General features: G+C 55.7%; 1 protein-coding gene across 1 annotated transcript; it reads left to right on the forward strand.

Annotated features, from left to right (window-relative positions):
- Positions 1-18526: 18526 nt before the first annotated feature.
- LOC123351407 (sialic acid-binding Ig-like lectin 13) lies at positions 18527-27889 on the forward strand. The gene is made up of 7 exons (XM_044990728.1): positions 18527-18679; positions 24624-24986; positions 25307-25609; positions 25823-26119; positions 26478-26577; positions 26952-27060; positions 27287-27889. The coding sequence occupies exons 1-7, from the start codon at positions 18601-18603 to the stop codon at positions 27413-27415; spliced, it is 1380 nt and encodes a 459-aa protein (XP_044846663.1). The 5' UTR covers positions 18527-18600; the 3' UTR covers positions 27416-27889.
- The last annotated feature ends 50 nt before the right edge of the window (positions 27890-27939 follow it).

Genomic DNA, 27939 nt, shown 5'->3' on the forward strand with positions numbered 1-27939 from the left:
TCTTAAGTCCAACCACCCAAAGTCCACCCAAAAGTCCAACAAAAGTCTCTGTCCCTGGTCAGTGCAGCCCCAGAATTCAAAAGTTTATCTGTGGAGTTTTACCACCCCCCAGCCTGGGTGGAAATGGGGGGAGGGAGCACATGGGGTATTAAGGGGGCACCTTACGTGGGCCGAGGCCGACTGCCCTGCCTCTCCGTGGAGTTCTGCTGCCGCCTTCACCACGAACTGCTCTGCTCTACCAACCGCTCCCTGAGCCGCTCCAACCATCCCACAAACTGCTCAGCTCTGCCAGCCACTTAGCAATAGATCTTCAGGCTCCCCCACTGGTTAACACAGCCCTCAGTGATCTCAGCTCTTAGTGATTTCTGCTTGTAGTAGGGGAGCCTCAGTGCTGGTGCACTATTGGCCCAAAGTGAAATTCATCTGAGCAGCCTCTAGCTAGACTCCTAATAGAATCAAAATTAGCTCTGCTAGTTAAAAGTGGAGAGAGAAGATAGTGTAATTGGTGTTTCAGACCCTCAAGAGAAGAGGAGAGGAGAGGAGCGGAGCGGAGCGGAGCGATGCAATGCCCAACCTCTTTCTATTCTTGGGGTTTTGGAACCCATGTCCCTTGTCTAGCAAATGCTCTTTAGTTGATGGCGACTCCCTCTGTCATAAAACAGTTCCTCTGTCCTTGATTCACATAATCAGGGTAACGACACTTTATTCTTCCTGCCCTAATAACAGAGAAACTGGGGATCCCACAGCAGCCAAAGTGACCACTTGGGCAGCTGCGGGCTCATGCCAGGCGGGCTGGGTGTGCCTATGCAAACAAGATCAGCCCCTGAAGTTCTTTTCCACACTCGCCTCAATTCACCACCAGATGTCAGGGTAGAGCTCATCCCGACTCTGCTTACACCGCTCTAATCACTAGACCCCACTCCCCTCAAGCCTCCCATATTTCATCTCTTTTCCCTTGTTAGTGTCTTTTTATTCTCTCTCCCCAGGGAAGGACTGAGGGGCACCGGCAGAGCTCTGTGTGGGGGCGGGGGTGGGTCAGGGGGCTGCGGGTCAGGACTGAGGGGCACCGGCAGAGCTCTGTGTGGGGGCAGGGGTGGGTCAGGGGGCTGCGGGTCAGGAGTGAGGGGCACCGGCAGAGCTCTGTGTGGGGGTAGGGTGGATTGAGGGATGACACTCTGTGTTCAGCTCTGTGTTCTTGGTGAACCAGGGCACAGTATCCTGCCTGCCTGACTCACAAAGGACCCCCCCCCAGCCTCTGCTTGAACCAAAACCGATCAGAGAACGGCCTTACAGAGAGCAGTGAAAGGCAGGGGGAGACACACCCAGACCCCTCCTGACAAGGGTGACAGGATTAAGGGAACTCCCCTTACCTCATCTGCATCGAAGAGGGTGCAAGGAGGCATCTCCATTAGCTACAGAATGGAGAACAGAGATTCCAAGGCAGGAACGGCACTGAACTCTGGGACCAGGAAAGCCGTGAAGCAGTGCATGATGGGGGATCTCTGCTCCTGATGTCAATGAACCCGCCTGCCCACACTCAGCTCAGCAGTTATCAGACCAATTCTAGTAACGAATCCTTGACTGGTATCCAAAATAGTGAAGCTCCCTAGTTGCCTTGTGAGCTCCCTGCAAGGAACATCACCCATAGCCAGGAGTGATCGGCTCCTATTGTCCAGCCTAAAGAAAACCCGAGTCATCAGTTTACCCATAAACAAATCCAGTGTCTCCCTTGAACCATTGTTGTTTCCCTACAAAAAACCCTACTCACGCTTCAGTCAGTGCTCTGATGCCTGGATCCAAACTCTGCATCAGTCCCACTGGGACTTCACCTTCTCCTGACTGATTGTGCTGGGGGCTCTGCCCGTCTCCAGAACCCAGGACCCCGAGCTCCCCCCATCACCTGGGAACCCCGACCAGTTCAAGCCTCATGGAGTGGGTGAGACCCGAGCGCGCTCTCTCTCTCTCTCTCTCTCTGTTTTCTTTTCTACCTCAGTTATTAACCTTCAGTAACGTAGCTGTTATGCTGGTTTAGGCTCCTTGTGTGGTATCACTATTAGTCTATAAATAACTTTTATGGTTAAGCTGGTTGCTTCTCTCTCTAAACTTTACTCTTTTGTGTTTTTAGCTTCCCCCATTCACTCTGCAGCAACGCTCCTCTTACCTAAGCTAAAGATCCCTGTAGCACCCAAAAATCCTGTGGGGTTTGCTCATCCAGGGGGTTAATCCCAGAATAATTGTAACGTGACAGTGGGGAGAGGGACGTGCTGAACCTGGGACATCCGAGGGTGGCAGCTTGGACGTGCTGCTCGACCCAGAGTATTGAGTCCAGGGGCATTTAAGGGGGTCAGGTTGAGAGTGCGGATTAACTCGGTCCACTCAGCGCTCAGACTTGCTCTGTTAATGTGTGTGTGTGCGCGCGTGTGTGTGATGTTCTGGGGCTGGAGGAACCCAGCGCTGGGGAACCGAGGTCCTGCAGGATCGCCCCATTGGGAGGGGACGTGCAGAAGGGAGGACTCGAGCTCCCATATGAAAACACAAGTGCCCAACTTAGTGCCTATGGGGGGGTGGTAGCAGCTGGAAGGTTGAGAGAGGATTGGGATTTGGAGCCACCTGGGAAAATAAAGTGACCCCCTGATGCTGTCCCCAAAAGCCCATTCAACCCCGATTGGCCACGCAGGCATAACGTAGCTCCTGTTTCCACGAGGGAGGTTCAACGCAGAGTTGCGGGAGCCGATCTCCCCACAACGGAGCTGGCCACGGACGTAGTAAGATGGTCTCCTAGTCAGCCCAAGGCTACTGCCGAGCGACTGGGGCCACTGAACTGTGACACAGCTGTTGCATGGCTGGCCCGTGTTCGGCAAATGCACCCCTCTGCTGACGGCATGGACTTAACCCAGCTGGCTCAGTTATGCGCCTCTGCTTGTGATGCAGATGCTCTGGGCACAGGCGTAGGTCCTTGGGAGTGGGCTGCCCCTGGACGCCGGGAATGAGTGATAAGGGCTCTCAAGATATTACTGCCTGTGTCTTCAAGCAAGAAACTGCCTGCAATGGAAGAGCAGATGCCAGGCGAGGCCCCCGAAGCTTACCTACTTGGAAAGAAAATGCTGGCAGCTCTCTCTGATTCATTCCCCCGGACAGAAGAGAATGGGATCGTCTCTTTCCAGTACCAGGAACCCGATGCGGGACTAAATTCTCACAGAAAATTGACCATGGGGCTGTGGCGATAGAACACCTCACCTGGAGTGAACTAGTGGCAAAAATCCAACAGGCAGGAGATTTGCTGCGAGAAACTGGTGTCCTGAAAAGACAAGTCAGCAAAAAGACGCCCTCAGAGCCCGGGCGGGCGATCACAGTTACACATAACGGTCCTCACTGTGCCAGGCGCCCTCCCAATCCTAACCCCCCACCGCCCACAGCCCCGGGCAGCGTCGACCCAAGGAGACCCTTAGGAACATGATTTGGATGGAGCTGGTGAAGTTAGGGGAGGACATGGGAAGATACGATCGCCAGCCCCTCAGTATCAGGGCCGGCTTTAGGGCGATTTGCCCAATTCCCCTGAATCGGGCCCCGCCCCAAGAGGGCCCCGCGCCCAAGCCCCGGTTCGGCGTACGGGAAGGAGCTGGTGCTCCGCACCGGGGCGGCCCGGCTTCCCCAGGGGGCAATTTAAAGGGCCTGGGGCTCCCAGCAGGGCTTGCCACCAGAGCCCCACTGCTGGAGCCCTGCGGTAGGGCTGCGGCGCTCAGGGGGCTATTTAAAAAGTCCGGGACTCCCGTTGCTTCTACCATCCCGGCCCTTTAAATAGCAGCCAGAGCCCCGTCGCTTTCCCAGGGCTCCCTTGGCTAGTTAAAGGGCCGGGGCGCTAGAAGCAGGGGGGGCCCAGGCCCTTTAAATAACCCCCAGAGCCCATGGGACCAGCCTTGTGATCTGTGACACGGGGGAGGGACGTTCAAACTGTTTGTCTAGTCAGAAAAGCAGATTCGCTGCTGGGGCAGAAAATGGCTCCAACGCTCCGTCTGTGGCGCAGGCGGAAAGACCGAGGATTTGCCAGTTGCGCCAGACGTTGTTCTGGACTCAGCTAAAAGCCAGGCAGGAAGTGGCCCTAAGCCCGTGTCTGTCGGGGTGTAATCAGTTGGTCGGGGCTCGACCCTCCAACGGGCAGGAGGGGAGCCACTCCGACTCACTTCTTGTCTCCTGTTAGTCTGCGTGAGTGACAGGGAACAACGTTAGGAGGCCCAGGCCCTCGGGAGCAGGGGCTGGGCAACAGCAGTACAGTTAGGCCCAGGCCCTCGGGAGCAGGGGCTGGGCAACAGCAAACACAGGGCTCAGACCCTCAAGCAGGGCTAGCAGCAGTTCAAGTTTAGGGACTCAGGTCCTCAGTCAGGAGCTGAGCAAACAACCAGTAAGTCCAGACCTTTGGGTCGGGGTGCTGGTGTGAGGGGGGAGACTGCCACCCGTGAGTGGGGTGGCAGGGGGGACACAGGCCCACCCACTCCACTGTGTCCCAGCCCGGGGCCCTAGCAGCGGCGTGGATCCACGGCAGTCAGTGGGGATCCTGGCCGCAACACACTGACATGGGCACGTCGGTGCCCTCAGCCGGACAGGGGTCGCCTACCCCCGGGCTACACTCCATTCCCCCCTCAGGGCCTACCTCGTCGGTCGCACTGGGTTCGGGCCAGTCTGTCTGCATCGGCTCCTCTGGACCTGGGCTTGGCGGCAGGTCCGGCAGCTCCTCCAGGAAGTTGGGCCAGGACTGCTCGGGCGGCTCCTCTGGGTAACAGCAGGGCCTGGGGGGCTCCTCGTCGTAGCGGGCGCTCGGCAAGCCTGGGGGCTCCTCCCAGTACCGGCTCCGGGGAGGCTCCTCGTCGTAGTGGGTGCGGGGAAGCTCCGGCCAGGCAGGGCAGTTGCCTCGGGCCGAGGAGGGCTCCCAGCCAGGAGCTCCCGCCGGCACGTCTGCTCGCGGCGGCGGCTGCCGTCTGACTGAGCTTTGGTGCCCTCCTTTTCTACTTCCTGCCCCGCCCCTTGACTTCCAGGGGGCGGGGACTGATGGTGGAAGCTCCGCCCACTGGGGGGTTGGCAAGGGAGCTCCCTCCGCCGGGCAGGAGGGGAGCCACACCGACTCACTACACACACACCCCTCAAGTCTGGCTCCCGCCTGTCGGGGCCAGGCTCGTCCATCTCCCCAATACGAGACAGGAAGTCCGCGTTGGCATGGTCTTTGCCAGCCCTGTGCAGGACGGTGAAAGCGTAGGGCTGCAATGCCAAGTACCAACACATGATGCGTGCGTTGTTATCCTTCATGCATAGTAGCCATCGAAGGGGGGCGTGGTCTGTGACCAGGGTGAAGGGGGCCCCCAGCAGGTAGAAGCGGAGGGCCTCGCAGGCCCACTTGACAGCCAGCGCCTCCTTTTCCACCACGGAGTAGTTCTTTTCGCAAGGAAACAGTTTCCTACTGAGGTAGAGTACGGGGTGATCTTGACCGTCCACGTCTTGAGACAGGTCCGCGCCCAATCCCACCTTGGAGGCGTCCGTCTGTAGAATGAACCCTCGGTGGAAGTCCGGGCTGTATAGGACGGGTTCCTGACAGAGGCAGCGCTTCAGTCTTTGGAACGCAGCCTCGCACTCCGCGTCCCAGTGCACCTGCCTGGGGCTATCTTGGTCAAGAGCCCCGTTAAGGGCGCAGCTATGGATGCAAACTGGGGAATGAATCGCCGATAATACCCGACGATGCCCAAAAACTGACGAACGTGACGCTTCGTCGTCGGCGTAGGACAGTCCAGCAGGGCCTGTACCTTCCCCACGAGGGGTCTTACCCGACCCCCGCCGACCATATAGCCCAGATAGTTCGTCTCTTGCCAGGCGATACAACACTTTTTGGGGTTAGCGGTCAACCCCGCTTGACTGAGTGATCTTAGGTCTGCCGCAACCCGGGGCAGATGGTCCTCCCACCGACGACTATAGATGACCACGTCGTCTAGGTAGGCGGCGGCGTATTCGTGATGTGTCTGTAACAGGCAGTCCATTAGCCTCTGGAAGGTCGCCGGGGCCCCATGAAGACCGAAGGGCATCCGTGTAAAATGATAGAGCCCCGACGGGGTGGCAAAGGCGTTTTTTTCTTTTGAGGCCTGTGACGTTATTGATATAAATGGGAACCATATAGAACATGGGTTGCAACCAAGGTCCTGTGGTGGCACCAAATCCTAAGTAAAGGGGGTCATATAAGGTGTCTAAGACCAGGTTCTGGGTTGCTGGTTATGATTATGCTGTCTGTATGTCTGTGTATCATTTTGTAGTTTAAGTATAAGTATTGGCTCTATACTGTCTATATTTTGTATTATGCTCTGCCTCTGGGAAGTGTCCCAGACAAAGCTGATGTTAGCCCGGCATAGCTGGCTTGATGGCCCATTAAAGGGCCATCAGCTACACAATTGACCCATGGAGAGAAGGCAGACACGCCTTGTGACTCAGCAAAGTATGCAGGGACTGGCCCATGTGACTCCAGACTCCATATTTTTGCTGTAAGTTTCCACCGTGAGGACAAAGGGATTCTTACACCTGGAAAAGTCTATATAAGGCTGATGCATCATCTCCATCTTGTCTTCAATCCTGCTTCTGACCTCTGGAAGGACTTTGCTACAAACTGAAGCTCTGCACGAAGGACTGTTGACCCATCCCAGCGGGGGATGTTCCAGAGACTTAATCTGAACCTGCAGTTTACTCCAGCACTGCTGCAAGCCTGAACTAAGAACTTTGCCATTACTGTATGTAATTGATTCCATTTAACCAATTCTACCTCTCATCTCTACCTTTTTCCCTTTGTAAATAAACCTTTAGATTTTAGATTCTAAAGGATTGGCAACAGCGTGATTTGTGGGTAAGATCTGATGTGTATATTGACCTGGGTCTGGGGCTTGGTCCTTTGGGACCGAGGGAACCTTTTTCTTTTATTGGGGTGTTGGTTTTCATAACCATTCATCCCCAGGACGAGTGCACTGGTGGTGATACTGGGAGACTGGAGTGTCTAAGGAAATTGCTTGTGTGACTTGTGGTTAGCCAGTGGGGTGAGACCAAAGTCCTTTTTGTCTGGCTGGTTTGGTTTGCCTTAGAGGTGGAAAAACCCCAGCCTAGGGCTGTGACTGCCCTGTTTAAGCAATTGGTCCTGATTTGGCACTCTCAGTTGGGTCCCGCCAGAATCGCCCCGTCACAGTGGCGTAGTCGTGCTTGGATCCACAGAACCAGGTCAATTACGCTTTGGGTCAGAACCCCACGCTATCCAAATTTTAACTTTGGGATTGAGAGTTTGGTTGGTTAAAGATCAGTGACCATGAGACAGAAAGCATCAGGAAAAGCAAGGAAACTGCAAGCCTTGAGAGACAGCCTGCAGTTTGATTATGAGCAAGAACTGGCAGAAATTTGAATGGAGAAAGAGGCTGATGAGAGAAAGAAAGAAGTTGCTAAGAGAGAAGAAAAAGCTCGTAAGAGGCATCTGGAGCTGCTGGCTGCTGAGGAGAAAACTCGACAGATGCAACAGGAGACAGCTAGACTCCAACTCCAAGTCAAAAAAGCAATGGAAGAACAGCAGAGACTGTATCCTCTTGAAAGTCCAGTTTGTAACAATGTTGGTATGTTGTATAACTCTGAGCAGTTGTCTGGGGGTAACCAAATGTACCCCAACAATGCCACCTTTTATGTCAATGCTGTTACTGTGTGTTCAGTAGGGGGTGGCCCCATAAATTGTGCCAGTGCTATGTATGAGAGTGTAAAAGTCAATGGTAAAAGCTGTTTAGGGCAAACTATGGCTTCTAACATCACTCTTGTTAAAGCAGATCTGGTCAAAGAGGAAGATTATTTACCAAATCAGGGTGTGAATGTTGTGATCCTCTGTGAGTTTACTGTCCGTGTGCCTTTAGCCAAAATCCACCTTGAGTGGAATGGGGCTCAGCATGAAGTGATAGCTGGCGTCAGGAAGTTATTGCCTAAAGATCTTTTAATTGGGGAAAATGTTAAAGCTTTGTTCAGTCCAGGTAGCCAGTCACAGGAGAGGAATAATCTTAAACCTGTGTCTATTGTGAGCAATGATTTGCCTGAGGAGGGTTGCTCCAAAGGTTTGTCTATGCAAAAAAGCAGTGTGTTTGGGAATGAAGTTTCTGAATGTCTGTCTAATGTCTCAGAAGTGAATCTGAAGTTAGATCAAGAGCAGAAAGATCTCATTGGTGAGGAAAATGTTTCTCAGAAGCAGATTAAAGTAAATGGTCAGGTTAAAGCCCTAACTGAGGAAGGAAAGGGTAAATTTGTGATAGGTGATGGATTGGTGGCTAGTGCAGCTTGTAGAAGTGAACCTGAAATGGGTAACTGTGATTTGCTAAAAGTAGCTCAGTGTAGTGAAAAAAGCAGCAGCTTATCTGTTGGAAGTGGCAATGTGCCTGGTAGGGAAAGTTTGGAGGAGCCTAGGCAGCCTTGTGAGCTGATGGCTTTGTCTAATCAGCAGTTTGGGAAGACAGGGATAGTGGAAGAGGAGTGTCCCTATCCCTTACCTGTGTCCTGTGTGGAAAAATGTGACAGTGGAGGGAATGTGCCTGTGTCTGTCAGGGGTATTGACTTGCCTATGAAGGGAGCTACCTCGGTCTCCAAGCAGTTGTCTGTGAACCGCCCTGTGTGCTGGGACAAGGGAAGTGAAATCCCAAGCTGTGTGTTTGGTGAAGGAGAATGTGTCTCCGGCTCTTCTGTGTCTGTGGAGCAGACAGAAGGTGCCTGTCAACCTGTGATGGTTGAGGGCGATTTAGTTGTCTCGGAGTTGGTTGCAAATACAGCTAAAGCCCAGAAAGGGAATGGTCCTAAGTTTGTGTCTGCTGGGGAGAATGGCACTGTAACTCGGTTGCATCCAGTTAGTGTCTTAGCAAAATCCCAGAGAACAGACAATTCTGATGCTTGTAGTTTACCAGTTGCTAACGTGTGGTTGGAAAAGGGTGTAGCAACTCTGTCTGATCAGGGTGATACCCTAGCCAGGGCACAAGGAGAGCAGGAAGGTGATTTAATTGTGTTATCTACTGACAGTTTGACAACTTGTAGCAAGAAGGAAAAGATTCCTGAACTTGTTCATGGCCAAGGGAAGGAGACTGCTTCTGACCTGTTATCTAGAAAGTCTGTAGGTGTGCCTAAAAGGGGATTGTGTAGAAATCCGCCTGTGGGGCCTGAAGTAAGTCTAAGTGTAAGTGAGACCCAGAAAGCGGCTGTGGTTGCTCAGGGAAGTGTTCCTGTAGAGCAAGCCCTAGGTGGAGAGGGGAAGGGCAGAATTTCTGAGAGGGGTGAATTGCTGCTTAGAGAAGCTCCTAGGGAAAGGAATCCTCATGGTAGCCTGTGCAAGCAGTTTACTGCAACTGAAGGGTGTAAAAGGGATTTAATCAAGGAAGTTTCAGTTCTTAACAGCCAGAAATTTTCTGTTGTGAATGGATCCACTGACTTTCCTTTTGAGAGATCCAGTGTGGGCAGCTTTGAAAAGGTCTCAGGTGGAGTAGAAGCTGTTAAGGAAGTTGAGCAGCCCTATAACCACCTGGCTGTGTGTAGCCAGCTTGTTGGGGAGACAATGCTGTTGGGACAGGAATGTCTCCATGCTGAATCGGTAAGTGAGCAGTCTGGGCTTCAGGATCTGAGGACAGATTCAGTTACTGGTGTTTCAAAGCAGAACAGTTTTATGGCTGAATGCTTAAGGAGGCAGGGGAGAGCAAGCCAGCTCTCACCCTCAGACTCTTTGGATTGGTGTGGTATCTCTGTAAGACAAAGTCCAGCCTTGGAATCCATAGCAGCTAAGAAGTTAAAAGCTAGTGTCTGTGTTGATGCGAATTACTTGGCTGGCAGGGAGAAGAAAGAATTGCTAATAGCTGTTAGCACAGAGGGCCCACCCCATCAGCCAGTGAATTCTGTTAAGCAAGAGAAATCAGGGTTTAATCCAGAAGGAAAAAGAAGACTGAATTTTGCAAAGGGAAGCCACAGGTTAACCCTAAAATGCCCAAACTCCAATGGTATTGAGCCAAAGGTGTGGCATGACAAATATGATTGTAAATGGACACTTGCAATGAATTTGTTGTTATTACTAATGCTAAATTTTGTAACTAATGTGTTGCTATTGCCAAGAACTGTAACAATGTACAATGTGCCCAATCTGTTGGAAAGTCCCTTAAACATGTTGAAAGAAATACATGAAAACACACTTTATGTTAAAGGGCCTTGCTATACTGATGTTTCACAGTTAATGCATGTAAACAGTGTTGGAACTTTTCACAGGGGAAAATACATTCCAGACCTGATGTGCTGTATGAAAGGGGAAACTGAGGCACACTACCATATTGCTTTCATGGCTAAATGCCAAGAGTCCTGTACTATGAACAACATCAATATCTACATTGGTTTAATGTTAATTGGGTTCAAAACATTGGCCAAAGCTGGTATGGATAAAGTAGCTGTTTTCTTTAGCTCTTGGCAAGATCACATGAAACATACAGGAACCATGCTGCAAAAGCTAACCAAGTTATACCTTAAGTTTGTAAAGAGATCCATTCATGTTATTGAACATGACTTTGATAAACCATTTCGGTTATACACTGGTACGGCCTCTAGCCCAACACTAGCTGTAGTGAGACAGACCCAAGGAAAGGGGGCTCTTGGGATGCAGTCAGCGATGTTTTGTCATCCCTTCCTGCATCAATTTTGCGTTGGGGGTGTGACGTTATTGATATAAATGGGAACCATATAGAACATGGGTTGCAACCAAGGTCCTGTGGTGGCACCAAATCCTAAGTAAAGGGGGTCATATAAGGTGTCTAAGACCAGGTTCTGGGTTGCTGGTTATGATTATGCTGTCTGTATGTCTGTGTATCATTTTGTAGTTTAAGTATAAGTATTGGCTCTATACTGTCTATATTTTGTATTATGCTCTGCCTCTGGGAAGTGTCCCAGACAAAGCTGATGTTAGCCCGGCATAGCTGGCTTGATGGCCCATTAAAGGGCCATCAGCTACACAATTGACCCATGGAGAGAAGGCAGACACGCCTTGTGACTCAGCAAAGTATGCAGGGACTGGCCCATGTGACTCCAGACTCCATATTTTTGCTGTAAGTTTCCACCGTGAGGACAAAGGGATTCTTACACCTGGAAAAGTCTATATAAGGCTGATGCATCATCTCCATCTTGTCTTCAATCCTGCTTCTGACCTCTGGAAGGACTTTGCTACAAACTGAAGCTCTGCACGAAGGACTGTTGACCCATCCCAGCGGGGGATGTTCCAGAGACTTAATCTGAACCTGCAGTTTACTCCAGCACTGCTGCAAGCCTGAACTAAGAACTTTGCCATTACTGTATGTAATTGATTCCATTTAACCAATTCTACCTCTCATCTCTACCTTTTTCCCTTTGTAAATAAACCTTTAGATTTTAGATTCTAAAGGATTGGCAACAGCGTGATTTGTGGGTAAGATCTGATGTGTATATTGACCTGGGTCTGGGGCTTGGTCCTTTGGGACCGAGGGAACCTTTTTCTTTTATTGGGGTGTTGGTTTTCATAACCATTCATCCCCAGGACGAGTGCACTGGTGGTGATACTGGGAGACTGGAGTGTCTAAGGAAATTGCTTGTGTGACTTGTGGTTAGCCAGTGGGGTGAGACCAAAGTCCTTTTTGTCTGGCTGGTTTGGTTTGCCTTAGAGGTGGAAAAACCCCAGCCTAGGGCTGTGACTGCCCTGTTTAAGCAATTGGTCCTGATTTGGCACTCTCAGTTGGGTCCTGCCAGAATCGCCCCGTCACAAGGCCTCGTCGAGGGGGATTTGCCAATACCCCTTACTGAGGTCGAGGGTTGTGATGTATTGAGCCTCGCCCAGTCGATTTAGTAACTCGTCTACCCGGGGCATCGGGTACGCGTCGAAGCGTGAGATGGCGTTAACCCTCCGAAAGTCAATGCAAAACCGGCAGGAGCCATCTGGTTTGGGCACGAGCACCACTGGACTGCGCCACTCGCTTTGGGACGGTTCAACGACCCCCAACGCTAGCATCGCCCGGACCTCTTCCTCGACGTCGTCTCGCATTCGATAGGGCAAGGGCCGGTTCGTTTCCCGGACCACCTTCCCGGGCTCTGTCTGGATCGAATGGCATACCAGGTTGGTATGACCCGGAACGGCGGTGAAGGTCTTCTGAAACGCTTTCAGGAGACAGTTAGCCTGTTTTCGTTGCTCATCTGTCAACGACCCGCCCAGCGCTGGCGTGAGGGGTTCCTCGGGCTGGGGCACGCGAGGTCCCAGCTCTGGCTCGGGCGGGCACGGGTCAATTAGGAGGCCCTCTTGTTCACGCCAGGGCTTCAACAGGTTAACATGATACCATTGGGTCGCCTTGCGCTTGCCTGGCTGACGAACCTCATAGGTGACTGGTCCTATCTTTTTAACCACCTCATACGGCCCCTGCCAGCGGGCCAGCAGCTTAGACTCACTTGATGGTAGGAGGAGCAAGACGCGGTCCCCTGGCGTAAATTCGTGGACCTGGGCTCCTTGGTTGTAGGTCCGCTCCTGCCGTCTCTGGGCCGCTCTCAAATTCTCTCTGGCTAGGGAGGTTCCTGCCTGGGTCAGATACTCCTGTAGCTGGATGACGTAGTCTAAGAGACCTTGGGTCGGGGAGGTCATCTGTTCCCAAGCCTCCCGCACCAGGTCCAGGAGTCCCCGGGGACGGCGACCGTAGAGTAGCTCAAAGGGCGAAAACTGTGTCGACGCCTGGGGAACTTCTCGGATCGCCAACGGCAAGGCAGGCAGGAACTGATCCCAATGACGGAGTTCCCCGGGGGGGAATTTGCGCATCATGCTTTTAAGGGTTCGATTGAAGCGCTCCACTAGTCCGTCGGTTTGCGGGTGGTAGACGGACGTGCGGAGTTGCTTGATCCCTAAGAGGCTGCACACCTGTTGGAGCAGCCGAGAGGTGAAGTTGGTTCCTTGGTCCGTCAGGATCTCCCGGGGAAGCCCCACTCACGCGAAAATCTTCACCAGTTCCCCGGCTATGGTCCGGGCTGTAATACTTCTCAACGGGACGGCTTCTGGAAACCGGGTGGCATAGTCCACAAGCACAAGAACATGCTGAAACCCGGTCGTAGTTTTGGGGAGCGGGCCCACGAGATCCATGGCGACCCTCTCAAAGGTACCTCCATGAGGGGCATGGGGACTAAGGGTGCCCGGGGTACTCCTGGCGGGGCCGCGAGCTGGCACTCCGGGCAGGAACGGCAGTACTGCTTTATGTCCTGGTGGATCCCCGGCCAGAAGAACCGCCCTAGGACCCGGGCTAGGGTCTTTTCTTGCCCCAGGTGCCCGGCGGCAGGTACGTCGTGAGCCAACTTCAGCACAGCCCGCCGGTGGCACTGGGGGACCAGTAGCTGAGTCCGTGGCTCCCGAGTGCATGGATCCTGGTCCATCCGGTACAGGCGGTCCCGACGCAATTCAAAGTGCGGCCACTGGACAGCTCGCTGGGGTTCAATCACGGACCCATCTATGGCCGCGAATTGTTCGTAACAAGTGCGGAGGGTAGGGTCCGTCCGCTGGTCCTGGCAGAAATCACTGTCAAAGCGGGGTCCCTCAGGGGACTCCCGGTGTGGCCCCACCTCTCTGGTGGGCTCCGGCTCCTCTTCCGGGGTGGCCGCCGGGTCCTCGGATGAGGGCTCCGGGGCGTCTGCTTCGAGGACCGGCTTGGCTCGCAAGAGTTCCTCGAAGGCGGGCCAATCCCGCCCCAAGATGACAGGGTAGGCAAGGCCCGGTGCCAGGCCGACTACCAGATTCCGAGTGACCCCTCTGACCGTTAGGGAGACTCTGGCACTAGGATAGGGCTTGACATCCCCATGTATACATTGTAGCTGTATCGTCCCTAAGCAGGAGTCGGCCGGGGGTTCCAAGTCCTGCCGCACTAGCGTCTGGCCACACCCGGAGTCAATTAGGGCCTGAGCTGACTTGTGGCCGACAACCACCGGGACAGTGAGCTTGGGGTTCTGGGGCAGTCGCGCCTGGTTGCGTCCTGCCCACACCTGGCCAAAGCTGCAGTCCTTGTCGGGGCAGTCTCGCTGCAGGTGTCCCCGTTTCCCACAGCCAAAGCAGGGGCCGAGCTCAGGCCGCCGAGTCCGGGGGGCCGTTTGGCTCGGCCCACGAGGCGGGCTCCATCGGGCCCCCGGGGGTCCTTGGCGGACAGGCGTGGGTCCGGTCCGAGGGGTCATCTCCCGGCCCCGGGCCCGGGATTCCTGGTGGGGGCTCAGTCCGTGTCCTACCCACCGCGCCTCACTGGGGGACTCCCTCTTCTTTTCCACTCGGGAGGTGTCTGCCCTTACCCCGGGAGGGGGACAGGGGGGACCTACCGCTGTTTCAGCAGTGAGGAAGTCTTCCATCAGGGTCACGGCCTTGGCCAGAGTCGCGGGCCTGTGGCATAGCACCCACGCCCTGCCCCGGGATGGCAGGGTGTGAATAAATTGTTCAAGGACGACCTGCTCAGTTACCTCCACCGCTGTCCGGACGTCTGGTTGGAGCCATCGACGGCAGGTCTCCTTTAGTGTCTGGGCGACCCCCCGTGGCCGAGTGCCCGGGGGGTAGGCCTGGCTCCGGAATCGCTGCCGGTACGTCTCGGGGCTGACGTCCAGCGCGTCTAATATTGCGGCCCTCACTCGGTCGTAATCCTGAGCGTCCTCCGTAGCGAGCCCTCGATAGGCCGTCTGCGCCGCCCCGGTTAGATACGGGGCAAGCAGCGTGGCCCACTGGTCCTGGGCCCAGCCGGCGACCAGGGCCACTCGCTCGAAGGTCACTAGAAAGGCCTCGGGGTCGTCATCCGGGCCCATCTTGGTCAAGCGAAAGGGGGCCGCCATCCGGGGTGGTCCCGATCCCTCGCCGGCGGGTCCCTCCGCGGGACGAGGGTGAGTGACCAGCAGCTGTTGCAGTTGGGCCCCCAGCTGTTGTAGCAACTGCTGCTGCTGTTCCAGCTGGGCCGTATGCAGGCCCTGTTGCAACTGGAGGTGGGCAGCATCCCTCTGTTGTTGTTCCTCACGCTGGGTCGCCTGCTGCTGCTGCTGCTGCTGCAGCTGGGCGGCCAGCTGCCGCTCCTGACTCTCTACGGGCAGCTGGATTATACGCTCCATCTCCATTCTGGTCTAGGGGCGGGGTAGGCAGTCACCGCTCCCTTTTCTAGCCCTTTATCACAGGGCTAGGGTTCAAGAGTCCCTGGTCAGGTGCCAGTGTAATCAGTTGGTCGGGGCTCGACCCTCCCATGGGCAGGAGGGGAGCCACTCCGACTCGCTTCTTGCCTCCTGTTAGTCTGCGTGAGTGACAGGGAACAACGTTAGGAGGCCCAGGCCCTCTGGAGCAGGGGCTGGGCAACAGCAAACACAGGGCTCAGACCCTCAAGCAGGGCTGAGCAGCAGTTCAAGTTTAGGGACTCAGGTCCTCAGTCAGGAGCTGAGCAAACAACCAGTAAGTCCAGACCTTTGGGTCGGGGTGCTGGTGTGAGGGGGGAGACTGCCACCCGTGAGTGGGGTGGCAGGAGGGACACAGGCCCACCCACTCCACTGTGTCCCAGCCCGGGGCCCTAGCAGCGGCGTGGATCCGCGGCAGTCAGTGGGGATCCTGGCCGCAACACACTGACATGGGCACGTCGGTGCCCTCAGCCGGACAGGGGTCGGCTACCCCCGGGCTACACTCCATTCCCCCCTCAGGGCCTACCTCGTCGGTCGCACTGGGTTCGGGCCAGTCCGTCTGCATCGGCTCCTCTGGACCCGGGCTTGGCGGCAGGTCCGGCAGCTCCTCCAGGAAGTTGGGCCAGGACTGTTCGGGCGGCTCCTCCGGGTAACAGCAGGGCCTGGGGGCTCCTCGTCGCAGCGGGCGCTCGGCAAGCCTGGGGGCTCCTCCCAGTACCGGCTCCGGGGAGGCTCCTCGTCGTAGTGGGCGCGGGGAAGCTCCGGCCAGGCAGGGCAGTCGCCTCGGGCCGAGGAGGGTTCCCAGCCAGGAGCTCCCGCCGGCACGTCTGCTCGCGGCGGCGGCTGCCGTCTGACTGAGCTTTGGTGCCCTCCTTTTCTACTTCCTGCCCCGCCCCTTGACTTCCGGGGGGCGGGGACTGATGGTGGAAGCTCCGCCCACTGGGGGGTTGGCAAGGGAGCTCCCTCCGCCGGGCAGGAGGGGAGCCACACCGACTCACTACACGGGGATAATGACTTGCCCATGGAAGGAGCTCCCCCGATCTCCAAACGCTTGTCTGGGAACAAGGGGAGGAAATACCAAGCTCTGGGGGTGTGGAGAACGGCCGTTTATCTGCTGGGGGAGCGTTTGGCCTGGGGAGCAGACGGAAGGTGCCTCCCAGCGTGCGCGGACAGAGGGTGCGTCCGTTGCCTCCGAAGTTCTTCTGGACTCAGGTGAAACCCAGAAAGAGGCTCAGGAAGATGTTTCTGCAGAGCAACCCCTGGCTGAAAAGAGAAAGGACAAAATTTCCGGGGGAAATGGGATTGTTGCCTACGGTGCTCCTGAAGGTCTAAAACCTCGTGCTGATGTGAGCAGAGTCAGGATGGGCTCTACCCTGACGTCTGGTGGTGAGCCCTGGAAAAGGACGTCAGAGGCTGATCTCGTTTGCATGGGCCCACCCATCCCATCTAGCATGATGGGACTAGCATGACCCACCCTGCCCAAACGGTCACTTTGGCTGCTGTGGGATCCCCAGTCTCTTTGTTATCAGGGCAGGAGTAATACAGGGTTGTTATCCTGGTTATGTGAATCAAGGGCAGTAAAACTGTACTTGGCATTTTATGATGGAGGGACTCACCCTCAACTTAGCAGCACTCACTAGACAAGGGACGTGGGTGCCAAACACCCCTTCTCTCTCCACTATATAATAATGGAACTAATTTTAATTCTATTAAGAGTTTTGTTACATGTTGCAGAGCTAAACTCAGTGATAGTTAGGTCTAAATGTTAGACCTATTTTGGGTAAGTGGTTCTGGGTGTGCCAGTAGCCCCCCGCCCCTGCCCAGTAACATCTGAAATCATGGCAGAGCTGTGGTGAGGGGGCTGGCAGAGAGGCAGGTGTGGCTGGTGGAGAGGCACAGAAAGCAGGATGGTTGGGGGGAGACCCAGCTGGCAGTGAAGACTGGAGCAGAACCCCACGGCGACGCCTGCAATCAGCCATTGACCAGAGAGCAGCGGAGCATGTAAAATGCCCCCCCAGAACTCCCCCCACTTCCACCCAGGCTGGGAGATAAACTCCGCAGAGGAACGTCTGAACTCTGGGGCTGCACTGACCAAGGCCAGAAGCTGTGGGAGGGGTGACGGTTGGGTTGCTGGACTTGAGACCCTGAGCGGGAAGGACACTGCCACATTCACTTGGGGGTGGGTCTTTGCTCAGGGTTTGTGTTATGAATCCTGGTTGTGGTGTTTGCCGCATTGTTTCCTTCCTTTCTTAAAAGGCTTTTGCTACACTCAGACTCTGTGCTTGCTAGAGGGGAAGTGTTGCCTCCTAGAGATGCCGGGGGCGGGGGTATGTAAGTGTCCCGGGTCACTGGGTGGAGGCTCGAGCCGGGTTTGCATCGTGTTATTGAAACGAAACCTCCAACCACAAGAAACAGTTTTAAATTTCAACCTCTGATCACAAACCTGGCTCCCCTTGAAAGCGCTGATGGACCCGGTCTGCACAGACTCTGTGTGTGTGTGTGGGGGGGGCGGAATCGCTCCATTGGGAGGGGACCTGCAGCTCCACATGAACACACACATGACACACGCAGCAGATTGATAGAATTACAGACACCCCCCCCAGAATAGTAAGCCTAATAAATGAGGTACCCCAGAGTAACTTGCAAATATGGTAACAGAGGGGCTGTGGATCAGGATTGAGGAGCACCAGCAGAGCTCTGTGTGGTGTGGGGGTGGATCTGGGGGGGGGGCTGCAGGTCGGGAGTGAGGGGCACCGGCAGAGCTGTAGGGAGCCCAGGGCTGGGCTAGCAGGGGGCTGCGGGTCGGGAGTGAGGGGCACCGGCAAAGTTGTGAGGATACCAGGGCTGGGCTAGCAGGGGGCTGCGGGTCGGGAGTGAGGGGCACCGGCAGAGCTGTGGGGAGCCCAGGGCTGGGCTAGCAGGGGGCTGCAGGTCGGGAGTGAGGGGCACCGGCAGAGTTGTGAGGAGCCCAGGGCTGGGCTAGCAGGGGGCTGCGGGTCGGGAGTGAGGGGCACCGGCAGAGCTGTGGGGAGAATGAGATGCCCAGGAAGAGGGGGGGCTGATTAGTAAAATGCCCCTCCCACAAGCCCTTGGCTCCTGGCCCAAAGTAGCTTCCTCTTTCACCAGCTTATCAGAGCTCACCACCATCAGTGACTTGGAAACACCCCCCAACACCACCCTAACCACTAGCCGCCCACTCCCCTCTCAGAGCCAGGAGAGAACCCAGAAGTCCTGCCCCTGAGCCCCACTCGCTCTACCCAGTAGTCCCCACTCCCCTGCTCTGCTCAGTCACTTCCCCACTCTACTTCCCACCAGCACCTCCCCAGGCAGCGATCTGGGACCCATTGAGAGCAGCAAATCACGGAGCCCGTCAGTCCGGGCACTGGCTGCCTCCCGGAGCCGCGGAGCGGGAGGATGAGTGTGCCAGGAGCCAGCCAGATGCTCCCTTCCACCAAGCTCTGCATTGAAATCATCCTCGCACTGCTCTGCCAGGGTAAGAGAACAACAGCAGAGACAGCTGGGCTGGCAGGACTCCCCTAGACTAGGGGAGAGAACCCAGGAGTCCTGGGTCCCAGATGCCTCCTGCTGTAAGAGTTGATACTGGTAAAAAAAATATGGTTTGGGGAAATAAAGAGGCTTTAGCAGAGTGGGTGGGCGGGGTGGAGCCCAGAACTGGGCTCGCAGGGGGCAGCAGGTCAGGAGTGAGGGGCACCAGCAGAGCTGTTGGGAGAATGTGATTTCAAAGCCGTATTTCCCCAGGAATTGAAATGGGGGGGAGGGTGTTTGAAGTCACAGGGGGTGAGGGCTGAGGGGTGAGCCCGTGAGGGTGCAGGGGGGGTTGTATGGCATGGTAACAATGGTAACAATGGAGACAATATGTCCCGGCCATTTTATTAGCTCTAACTCAGGCTGTAAAACCATCACCCGCATCAGCGCTGGCTCCTCAAACCTTCCATGAAGCACGACAGCTCCAGCCTTCTTGACTTCTTGCTGTAATTTTGGACGTGTCGAATGCCACCAGGTCCCCTTCGGGGGCTTCTCCTGTGCCCGGTTCTGCCAGGCCTTCACGGCAGGGTCCTCCCTACCTGCTCCCGGCTGGGCAGAAGGTGACTCCTCCCAGCACACAGCGGTCTGGTCAGTGAGGAACGAGACGCTCGACCGGAGCTGCTGTGACTGGGAGCAGCAGGAGATGAATTCCTACTTCTGCCAGCCCAGGAAACGGCCCAAAGATCAGGTCACGCTACTAGCGATGATGATGAAGAAGAAGCTGAAGCCAAATCTTCATTTGTTCGTCATATAATATTCCACTCTGAGGTCAAATCCTCTCTTCTGTCCTGATCACATGGCAGCCCCGTGGCTGGTAGTGCCTCACGCCAGTTCTCTGTTGGCGTTTTATGAGAAGGCATCTGGAAAAGCTACAGAGAGGTTGATAGAATCCAGAAGTCGCTGTTGTAGATTTGTAAGAGACAAGTCGGTTGTAGTTTTTCAGCTGCCTTTACAGACACCTCTTGTCCTCTTCACTTAAGGGGTCAATATTAGTGCGTTCATTAGTCAACTTCTGGACTGAAGTCTTTGCTTCTTCCAGCACCTTTTCAATGACTATTTCTCTGACTGATCCAAGTGTAGCTTCTCTTGCTGGAGAAAAGTCTACGACTGTGGTAGCAGATGCTTGGATGGCGTTGGCTGATAACCCGAGTGGTTTCATCAGTAGACTTACGAGAGAGAGAACAGCGATTGTCTGCTCTGAACGTGGTAGCAAAGTTATCCACCAGCCTCACTCCTTAGATCCGCCCCCGCTCGGTAGAGACTTTCCAAAGCCAGTACAGGGGAGTCGCATCTTACGCGGGGGTTAGGTTCTGAAGTCAGCGCATAAGGCCAAAATCGCATATAGTCAAATGCTCATTGAGTGGAATGGCGGGTGGAAACGCCCGCACTACAGGTACCGTATTTAAATAGTTATTTTTCTTTTCTTTTTTTGCCGAGTGCGTATAGTTAAAATTGCCTAAGTTAAATGCGCCTATGATGCGACTCCACTGTAATAATGGTGGCAGTAATTTTAAGACAACAGCCAAGGATGGCTCGTTGAAAGCCAGCAGGTTTTCCCAGGTTGCACTAATTTGAACTTCATTTTCCATTTTCATCAAGACATTCAGCTTTTTGGACTCCTGCTGAGAAAAAGAGTATAAAGAAGACATTGCATTTACGGCTTTTTAAACGTCTTTTCAGGATTCTGCAGCTTGAACAGATTCCAGCATTGTAGGGCCGGAAGGGACCTCGCGAGGTCTAGCCCAGTCCCCTGCACTCATGGCAGGACTAAGGATTGTCTAGACCTTCCCTGACAGGTGTTTGTCCAACCTGCTCTTAAAAATCCCCCATGATGGAGATTCCACCACCTCCCTGGGCAATTTATTCCAGTGCTTCACCACCCGGACAGGAAGTTTTTCCTAATGTCCAACCTGCAATTTAAGCCCGTTTCTTGTCGTAGCCTCAGAGGTTAATGAGAACAATTTACCTCCCTCCTCCTTGCAACAACCTTTTATGTCCTTGAGAACTGTTCTCATGTCCCCTCTCAGGCTTCTCTTCTCCAGACTGAACAAACCCAGTTTTTTTCAATCTTCCCTCAGGATCTATGACCTTTTTCTGGACCTTTAATCATTTTTGTTCCTCTTCTCTGAACTTTCTTCAATTTGTCCACATCCTTCCTGAAATGTGGCGCCCAGAACTGGACACAACCCTCCACCTGAGGCCTAATCAGCGCGGAGCAGAGCGGAAGAATCACTGCTTCTGTCTTGCTTACAACACTCCTGCTGATACAGCCCAGAATGATGTTCGCTTTTTTTGCAGCAGTGTTAAGTTGTTGACTCATATTCAGCTTGTGATCCACTATGACCCCCAGATCCCTTTCCGCAGTGCTCCTTCCTAGACAGTCATGTCCCCTTTTGTATGTGTGCACCTGATTGTTCCTTCCTAAGTGGAGCACTTTGCATTTGTCCTCATTTAATTTCATCCTATCTACTTCAGATCATTTCTCCAGTTTGTCCAGATCATTTTGAATTTTAATCCTGTCCTCCAAAGCACTTGCAACCCCTCCCAGCTTGGTATCGTCCGCTAACTTCATAAGTGTCCTCCCTACGGCATGAGCTAAATATTGATGAAAATATTGAACAGAACCAACACCCAGAATTGATCCCTGCAGGACCCCACTCGCTATGATCTTCCTGCATGACTGTGAGCCGTTGATAACGACGCTCTGGGAACGGTTTTCCAGCCAGTTCTGCACCCACTTAGGTTGTAATTTTCTAGTTTGTTTATGAGAAGGTCATGTCAGACAGTATCAAAAGCTTTACTAAAGTCAAGATATACCACATCTACCGCTTCCCCCCTAACCACAAGGCGTGTTACCCTGACAAAGAAAACTACCAGGTTGGTTTGAAATGACTTGTTCTTGACACATCCATGATGGCTCTTACTTATCACCCTATTGTCTTCTACGTGTTTGCAAACTGATTGCTTAATTATTGCTCCATTATCTTTCCGGGCACAGAAGAGATTAGGGTTACACTTTTTTCAGAGCAAAGCTTGTGCTCCACCAGATCTTCCAGAGAAGTTTGCAGCTCCATCAAAAGCACAAGCAGCATCTCTTTGGGGTCTGATTTACAACCATTTACCTCTTCTGAGATGTGGGTTTTTCAGAGATGCGTCCGATGTGTCGCCTGTAACCTGAACATCTAGAATTGCACCTACAGGCCTCCCACGGACGTCTGGAGAACGTCCGCAGTGACTTAGTACTGGACACCCATTTGCACGGTGCGTTTATCAGCCACGTGTGCTCGTTGTGTGAGTGCGGTGAGAGAGTTCTTCACTTTTCCAGCTCCTGAGTCGTTCAAATCCAGCGTCCACATTCAGGGTTAGCCAGTGACAATGTGCTTCACACTGGCCTCAGCTTGGGGTGTGCGTAGCTGGAAAGTCTGGTGTGACACACACTGCGCTGGGTCTCCAGCATTAAGTGCTTCTCAATCTGGCCGTGAGCGTGGCTGGCTCAGGAGGCTTCCTGCAGAGCAGAGGCTTGGTGCTCTGCAGCCCTTTCACTGGCTTCGCCAGCCCTGGCTTTGCTGATGGGCCTGGCAGACCAAGCGCGTCCACTGTTCCTCGCTGGAGCAGGGAGACGCTTTCCTTCCGCGTCAGCTTTGTGGCAAGAGGTGCCCCAGGGGCTTCCTCTGCGAGGTCACTGAACGGGAAACGTTTGAGCGACAAACGTCGAGACCAGCCCTTGGGTTGCGGTTTCTTCAGTAGGTAGCTTGGTTTGTGCTTTGGGCTGTTCGGACGTCGATAAACCAGTTGAGCCTGCAGCTGGCGGGTTGGTGCAGTCTTGGTTCCTGGCCTGTTCCTCCCCTTGGTTGGTTTCAACACTGGGGGATTTCAGGGTGGCTTGGTTGTTTGGTTTGGGGAAATAAAAGGGCTCTGGCAGAGCTGTGGGGTGGGGGGAGCCCAGGGCTGGGCTGGCAGAGGGCTGCATGTCGGGAGTGAGGGGCACCGGCAGAGCTGTGGGGAGAATGAGATGTGCAGGAAGAGGGGGGTTGGTTACTAAAATGCCCCTCCCACTAGCCCTTGGCTCCCGGCCCAAACCTGCTTCCTCTTTAACCAGCTAATTGTAACCCTTCTGCCCCTCTGAGTTGGCAGCAACAAGGGCCGGGTTCAGTATCCAGGGGTTCCGTTTCAATAACACAAGGCAAAACCGGCTCAAGCCCCCACCCAGTGACCTGGGACAATTACCTACCACCCCCCCGGGCGCCTCTAGGAGGCAATACTTCCCCACTCGCAAGCACAGAGTCCGAGTGTAGCAAAATCCTTTTAATAAAGGAGGGAAACAATGCGGCATCACGTTGGAGAGACACCACAAACAGGACTATACACAAACCATAAGCAAAAACCCACCTCCAAGTACATTTGGCAATGTCCTTCCCCCGTAGGGTCTTAAGTCCAATCACCCCAAAGTCCAACAACCCAAAAGTCTCTGTCTCTGGTCAATGCCACCCCAGATTTCAAAAGTTTATCTGCAGAGTTTCACCCCCCCAGGCTGGGTGGAAATGGGGGGGGGGCACACGCAGGGTGTTAAGGGGCACCTTACGTGGGCCAGGGCCGACTGCCCCGCTTCTCCGTGGAGTTCTGCTGCAGCCTTCACCACGACTGGCTCCACTCCACCAGCTGTGCCGCTCCTCCAGCCGACCCGTGAACCGCATCAGCCGTCCACACGAACCGCTCCACACTGCTCACTGTTCCACGGGCTGCACCAACGTGCTGCAGACTGCTCCGCTCTGCCAGCTGCTTAGCGATCAATCTTCAGGCTCCCCCACTCAGTGATCTCAGCTCAGTAAGCTTAGCTCTTTTTGTGATTTCAGCTCTTAGTGGTTTCAACTTGAGCGCCAGTGCCACCTTGGCCCAACATGAATTCAGGTCAGCAGCCTCCAGATGGACTCCTAAAGGATTCAAAATTAGCTCTGCTCTTTAACAGTGGAGAGAGGAGGATGTGCAATTGGTGTTCCAGGCCCTCAAAAGGGGCCCATATCATCAGGTACACACACCAGTCCCCAGCCTCTCTCCCCTCACTGGGTTTTGGAACCCATGTCCCTTGTCTAGCAAGTACTATTTAATGTAGGTTGAGTCATTTCTCTCATAAAGCAGTCTCATAGTTCCTCATTCACATAATTAAGGTAACAGCACTTTTTTCTCCTTCCTGCCCCAATAACAAAGAAATTGGGGATCCCACAGTGTGAAAATAACCATCCCAGGCTGCTGTGTGTTATGCTAAGTGGAGTGGGTTTACCAATGCAAATGCACATTCCTAAAATTCCTTTGCCCACCCCTCATAATGTACCACCAGATGTCAGGGTAGAGCTCATCCTGACTCTGCTTACGTAATAAAGGCAAATATTGATCAGCTGAGAAATCGAGTCTCTTTCTCAGAGCCGGCCCCTGTCAGTGACTAGGAAACACGCCCCCCACCCGCCCCCAGGCTCTAACCACTAGCCCCCCCAGTCCCCTCTTAGCGCCCATCCACCGCTCTAACCGCTAGCCCCCACTCCCCTCAAGCCACCCATATTTAATCTCTGCTTCCTTATTGGTGTCTTTTTATTCTCTCTCCCCAGGGAAGGACTGAGGGGCACCAGCAGAGCTCTGTGTGGGGGTGGGGATGGATCTTGGAGGGCTGCAGGTGGGGAGTGAGAGGCAGTGGCAGAGCTCTGTGTGGGGATGGGGTGGATCTAGGGGGGCTGTGGGACAGGACTCAGGGGCACCGGCAGAGCTGGGGGGGCAGGGTGGATTGGGGGGCTGCGGGTTGGGAGTGAGGGGCACCGACACAGCTGGGGGGGCAGGGTGGATTGGGGGGCTGCGGATGGGGATTGAGGGGCACCGACAGAGCTGGTCTGTTTCCCCTGCAGGTGGGCTCTGCCAGGAGCCCGTCTATCGGCTCCAGGTCCCGTCCCGCGTCACGGTCCAGCAGGGTCTCTGCGTCCTGCTCCCCTGTAATTTCACAGCCAATTTCGAGTCCTCCGGGGTCCCCTACAAATACTGGATCAAGGACGACCACAGGGACACCAGCCCGGCTGTGGCAACCACGGACCCTGGCAGGGCCCTGCGGGAGCCTGGGGGCCGGATCCGCCTGGTGGGGGACGCCCCGGACGACTGCTCCCTGCACATCAGCGACGTGAGAGCCAGAGACAGGGACCGCTACCTCTTCCGCTTTGTGAAGGGAGACTTTAAATACAGCTACCGGGTGACCCAGCCGCTGGTGGATGTGACAGGTGAGGCTGGGGGGCCTGGAGAGCTCAGCAGGATTAACTCTGCTTATACCCAGTGGCAGGGAGTCCCGCGGGTTAGCCCCACTAATACCCAGGGGCAGGGAGTCCCGTGGGTTAGCCCCACTAATACCCAGGAGCGGGGAGTCCCGTGGGTTAGCCCCACTAATACCCAGGGGCGGGGAGTCCCGCGGGTTAGCCCCACTAATACCCAGTGGCAGGGAGTCCCGCAGGTTAGTCTCACTAATACCCAGGGGCAGGGAGTTCCAGGGATTAACCCCAGTAGTTCCCCACTGAGTTGAAGTTTAATGGTGTCGCCTGCTTAGAGCTGACGGAGCAGCCGGTGCTGGGGGTCCCCGAGGTGCTGCTGTCCGGACAGCTGGTGAATGTGACCTGCCAGGCTCCGGGGACCTGCTCTGGGACCCCTCCCCAAATCACCTGGACAGGGGGGTTCGACTACACAGCCAGGAACGTCTCGGTCGCCCTGGCGAACGGCAGCGTCTCCTACAGCTCCGTGCTCAGCTTCACGCCGGCCCCGGGGGATGACGGCAAAGAGCTGGTCTGCACCGTCACGTACCCCGCCGTGGTCGGGGTCTCCACCCGCACAGCCGTCCGGCTCCACGTCGGCTGTGAGTGACCCCGTCCAGCGCCGGCGGGGGAGTGGGGTCTAGTGGTTAGAGGGGGGGCTGGCAGCCCGGACTCCTGGGTTCTATCCCTGGCTCTGGGAGGGGTGTGGGGGCCAGTGGCAGGGCTGGGCCGAGAGCCAGGACTCCTGGGTTCGATAGGAGAGCACTGGGGTCCCAGGAGGCAACTCCCCCCACACGTCCCGTGTCCCGTTGCAGACCCGCCGGAGCTGCTGCCGCGGGGGAACTGCACGGTGCGGGGCCGCGGGCCCGGGGGAGCCGCCACGTGTCACTGCGCGGCCGAGGGGAACCCCCCGCCCCGCCTCGAGTGGCGCCTGCCCAACCGCACCCTCCCCGGGCACTTCGAGGGCCCCGAGCTGCGAGCGACCTCGTGGGCGCGGGGCCCGGCCGTGAGCGGGGAGCTGCGGGGCCCGGCCGGGGCCCTGGCCAACGTGTCCTGCGCTGCCACCAACGCCCACGGGCAGAGCCAGGCCGCGCTGCCCGTGGTGCCCGCAGGTACCGGGGACCGGCGGGGGCTGGGCAGGGGATCCAGCTTTGCCATTAGCTAAAAGCAGTGGCCTGTTCGTCTTCAGGCAGAGATGTGTATGTGAGGAAATACGGCGCTATGTGCCAGCCCCTTAGACAGGTGACAACTCACGTATCAGTCACACAGTCCCCACCTGCCCCCTTGCACCTCTGTGCCTCCCTGGAGAGGTGGGGAAGGGGGCTCAGTCCCCATGGCTAGGCCAGCCCTCGGCCCCTCCCCCGCTCGGGGACCCTCCCCCTACGCCGGACCCACCCGTTCATTACAAGCCCTGTAGGGCCCATCGCTGCCCAGCCGATCCCACTGCTCACACCAGCTGTTGGTTTGCAGCTGGCTTCCCCCTGACACTCGTGCTGGCCTCGGCGGTTGGTGGGAGCCTCGTGCTGGTCGGTGCCGGGGCTGCAGTGGCCTGGAGAGTCAGGAAGGGAAGGTAAGACTCAGGCGGGACGGGAGAAGGATCCAGTGGGAACCGTAGCCTGGAATGGGGGGAAAATGGCTCCCCAAGATCAGCTATCGCTCATTGCAAGCGTGAAATTCCACTTGCTGCCCTCAATCCCGACCCACAGCCCCCTGTTGTGCCAGCCGTGGGTTCGCCCCCCCAGTTCTGCCAGTGCCCCTCACTCCTGACCTGCAGCCCCTGCTAGCCCAGCCCTGGGCTCCCCCGACGTGCAGCTCTGGGATGGCGGAGGCCGGGGAGATATCGGGATAGCTAGACCCATGGGTCTGATCGGGGCAGGAGGGAGGAGGCAGGACACCAGGCTAGATGGGCCTAGGGGCTGGATTTTGATGATGGTTTCACCCCAGACAGGGCAGCAGGGATCCCGCCAGGGCCGGACGGTGCCAAGGGACCAGAGACGGGCAGGTCAGTTACTCCTCCAAGCAGCCAGAGTCCACGGCGCCTTCCCGCAGACAGGTGGGTTCCTGGCCCTCCAGCGGCTTATCCCAGACCCTGCACCCTCCAGCCCCATCCCCCACCCTGCTGGGATCCCTCCCTGCACTTGACATGGGCCCTGGGACCCCCTCCGCCGCTCCCAGAATCCCCCTCTGCTGGGATTTCCCCCCTCCAGCGCTCACCACCCATCCTTTCCCCTGGGCATGGCGGCCACTCTTCCCCGCTAACCCTGTCTCTCCCCGCACAGGACGTCACCAGGGAAGGGGGAGCCCTTGAGAAGAAAGGGAGAGGAGGAGAAGGAGGAGGAGGAAGATGCTACCAGGGGAGAGGTGACTGGGATCAATTTCCAGAGGAAAACATCTACGCCAACGCCTAAGGCCAGGGAGGGGGACAGGGTCATTGCAGGGCTCGAGCTAGAGAGAGACTGGTGGCAGCGGGGGGATAGCCGGCCTGCCTTGTGGCTAAGGTGCTAGCCTGGGTCACCGGACACCTGGGTCCTATTCCCAGCTCTGCTACGGAATGCCTGTGTGACCCTGGGCAAGTCCCTGCCCCCCCGCCCCGTGCCTCAGTTTCTCAGCTGTAACACGGGGAGTATATCACTGCATTTGGCTACTTACGCCGTGAGCTTGTTGGAGATGGTCTCTCGCTTTGTGTGGGCAGCACCTGGCACAACCAGGGCCTCTCTCTGGCTGTGTCTGGGCCGCGTCCCCCTCCCACCTCCCCACCCCCCATCTCAGCTGGGGGCCACTCTGCTAATACACCCGTGAGGCAGCTACTGCTCCAGACAGAGTTATGCCGAGCAGGTCGGCCTGTGTTAACCCTTTCACTGCTGCAGCTAAATAAAAGCCATTCCCAGCTCCTCCCTGGGCTGAAGAGTTTTATGTTGCCTCGGTTTCCCTC

The sequence above is a fragment of the Mauremys mutica genome, chromosome 17 (assembly GCF_020497125.1).
Source record: "Mauremys mutica isolate MM-2020 ecotype Southern chromosome 17, ASM2049712v1, whole genome shotgun sequence".
In the NCBI taxonomy this organism is placed as follows: domain Eukaryota; kingdom Metazoa; phylum Chordata; order Testudines; family Geoemydidae; genus Mauremys; species Mauremys mutica.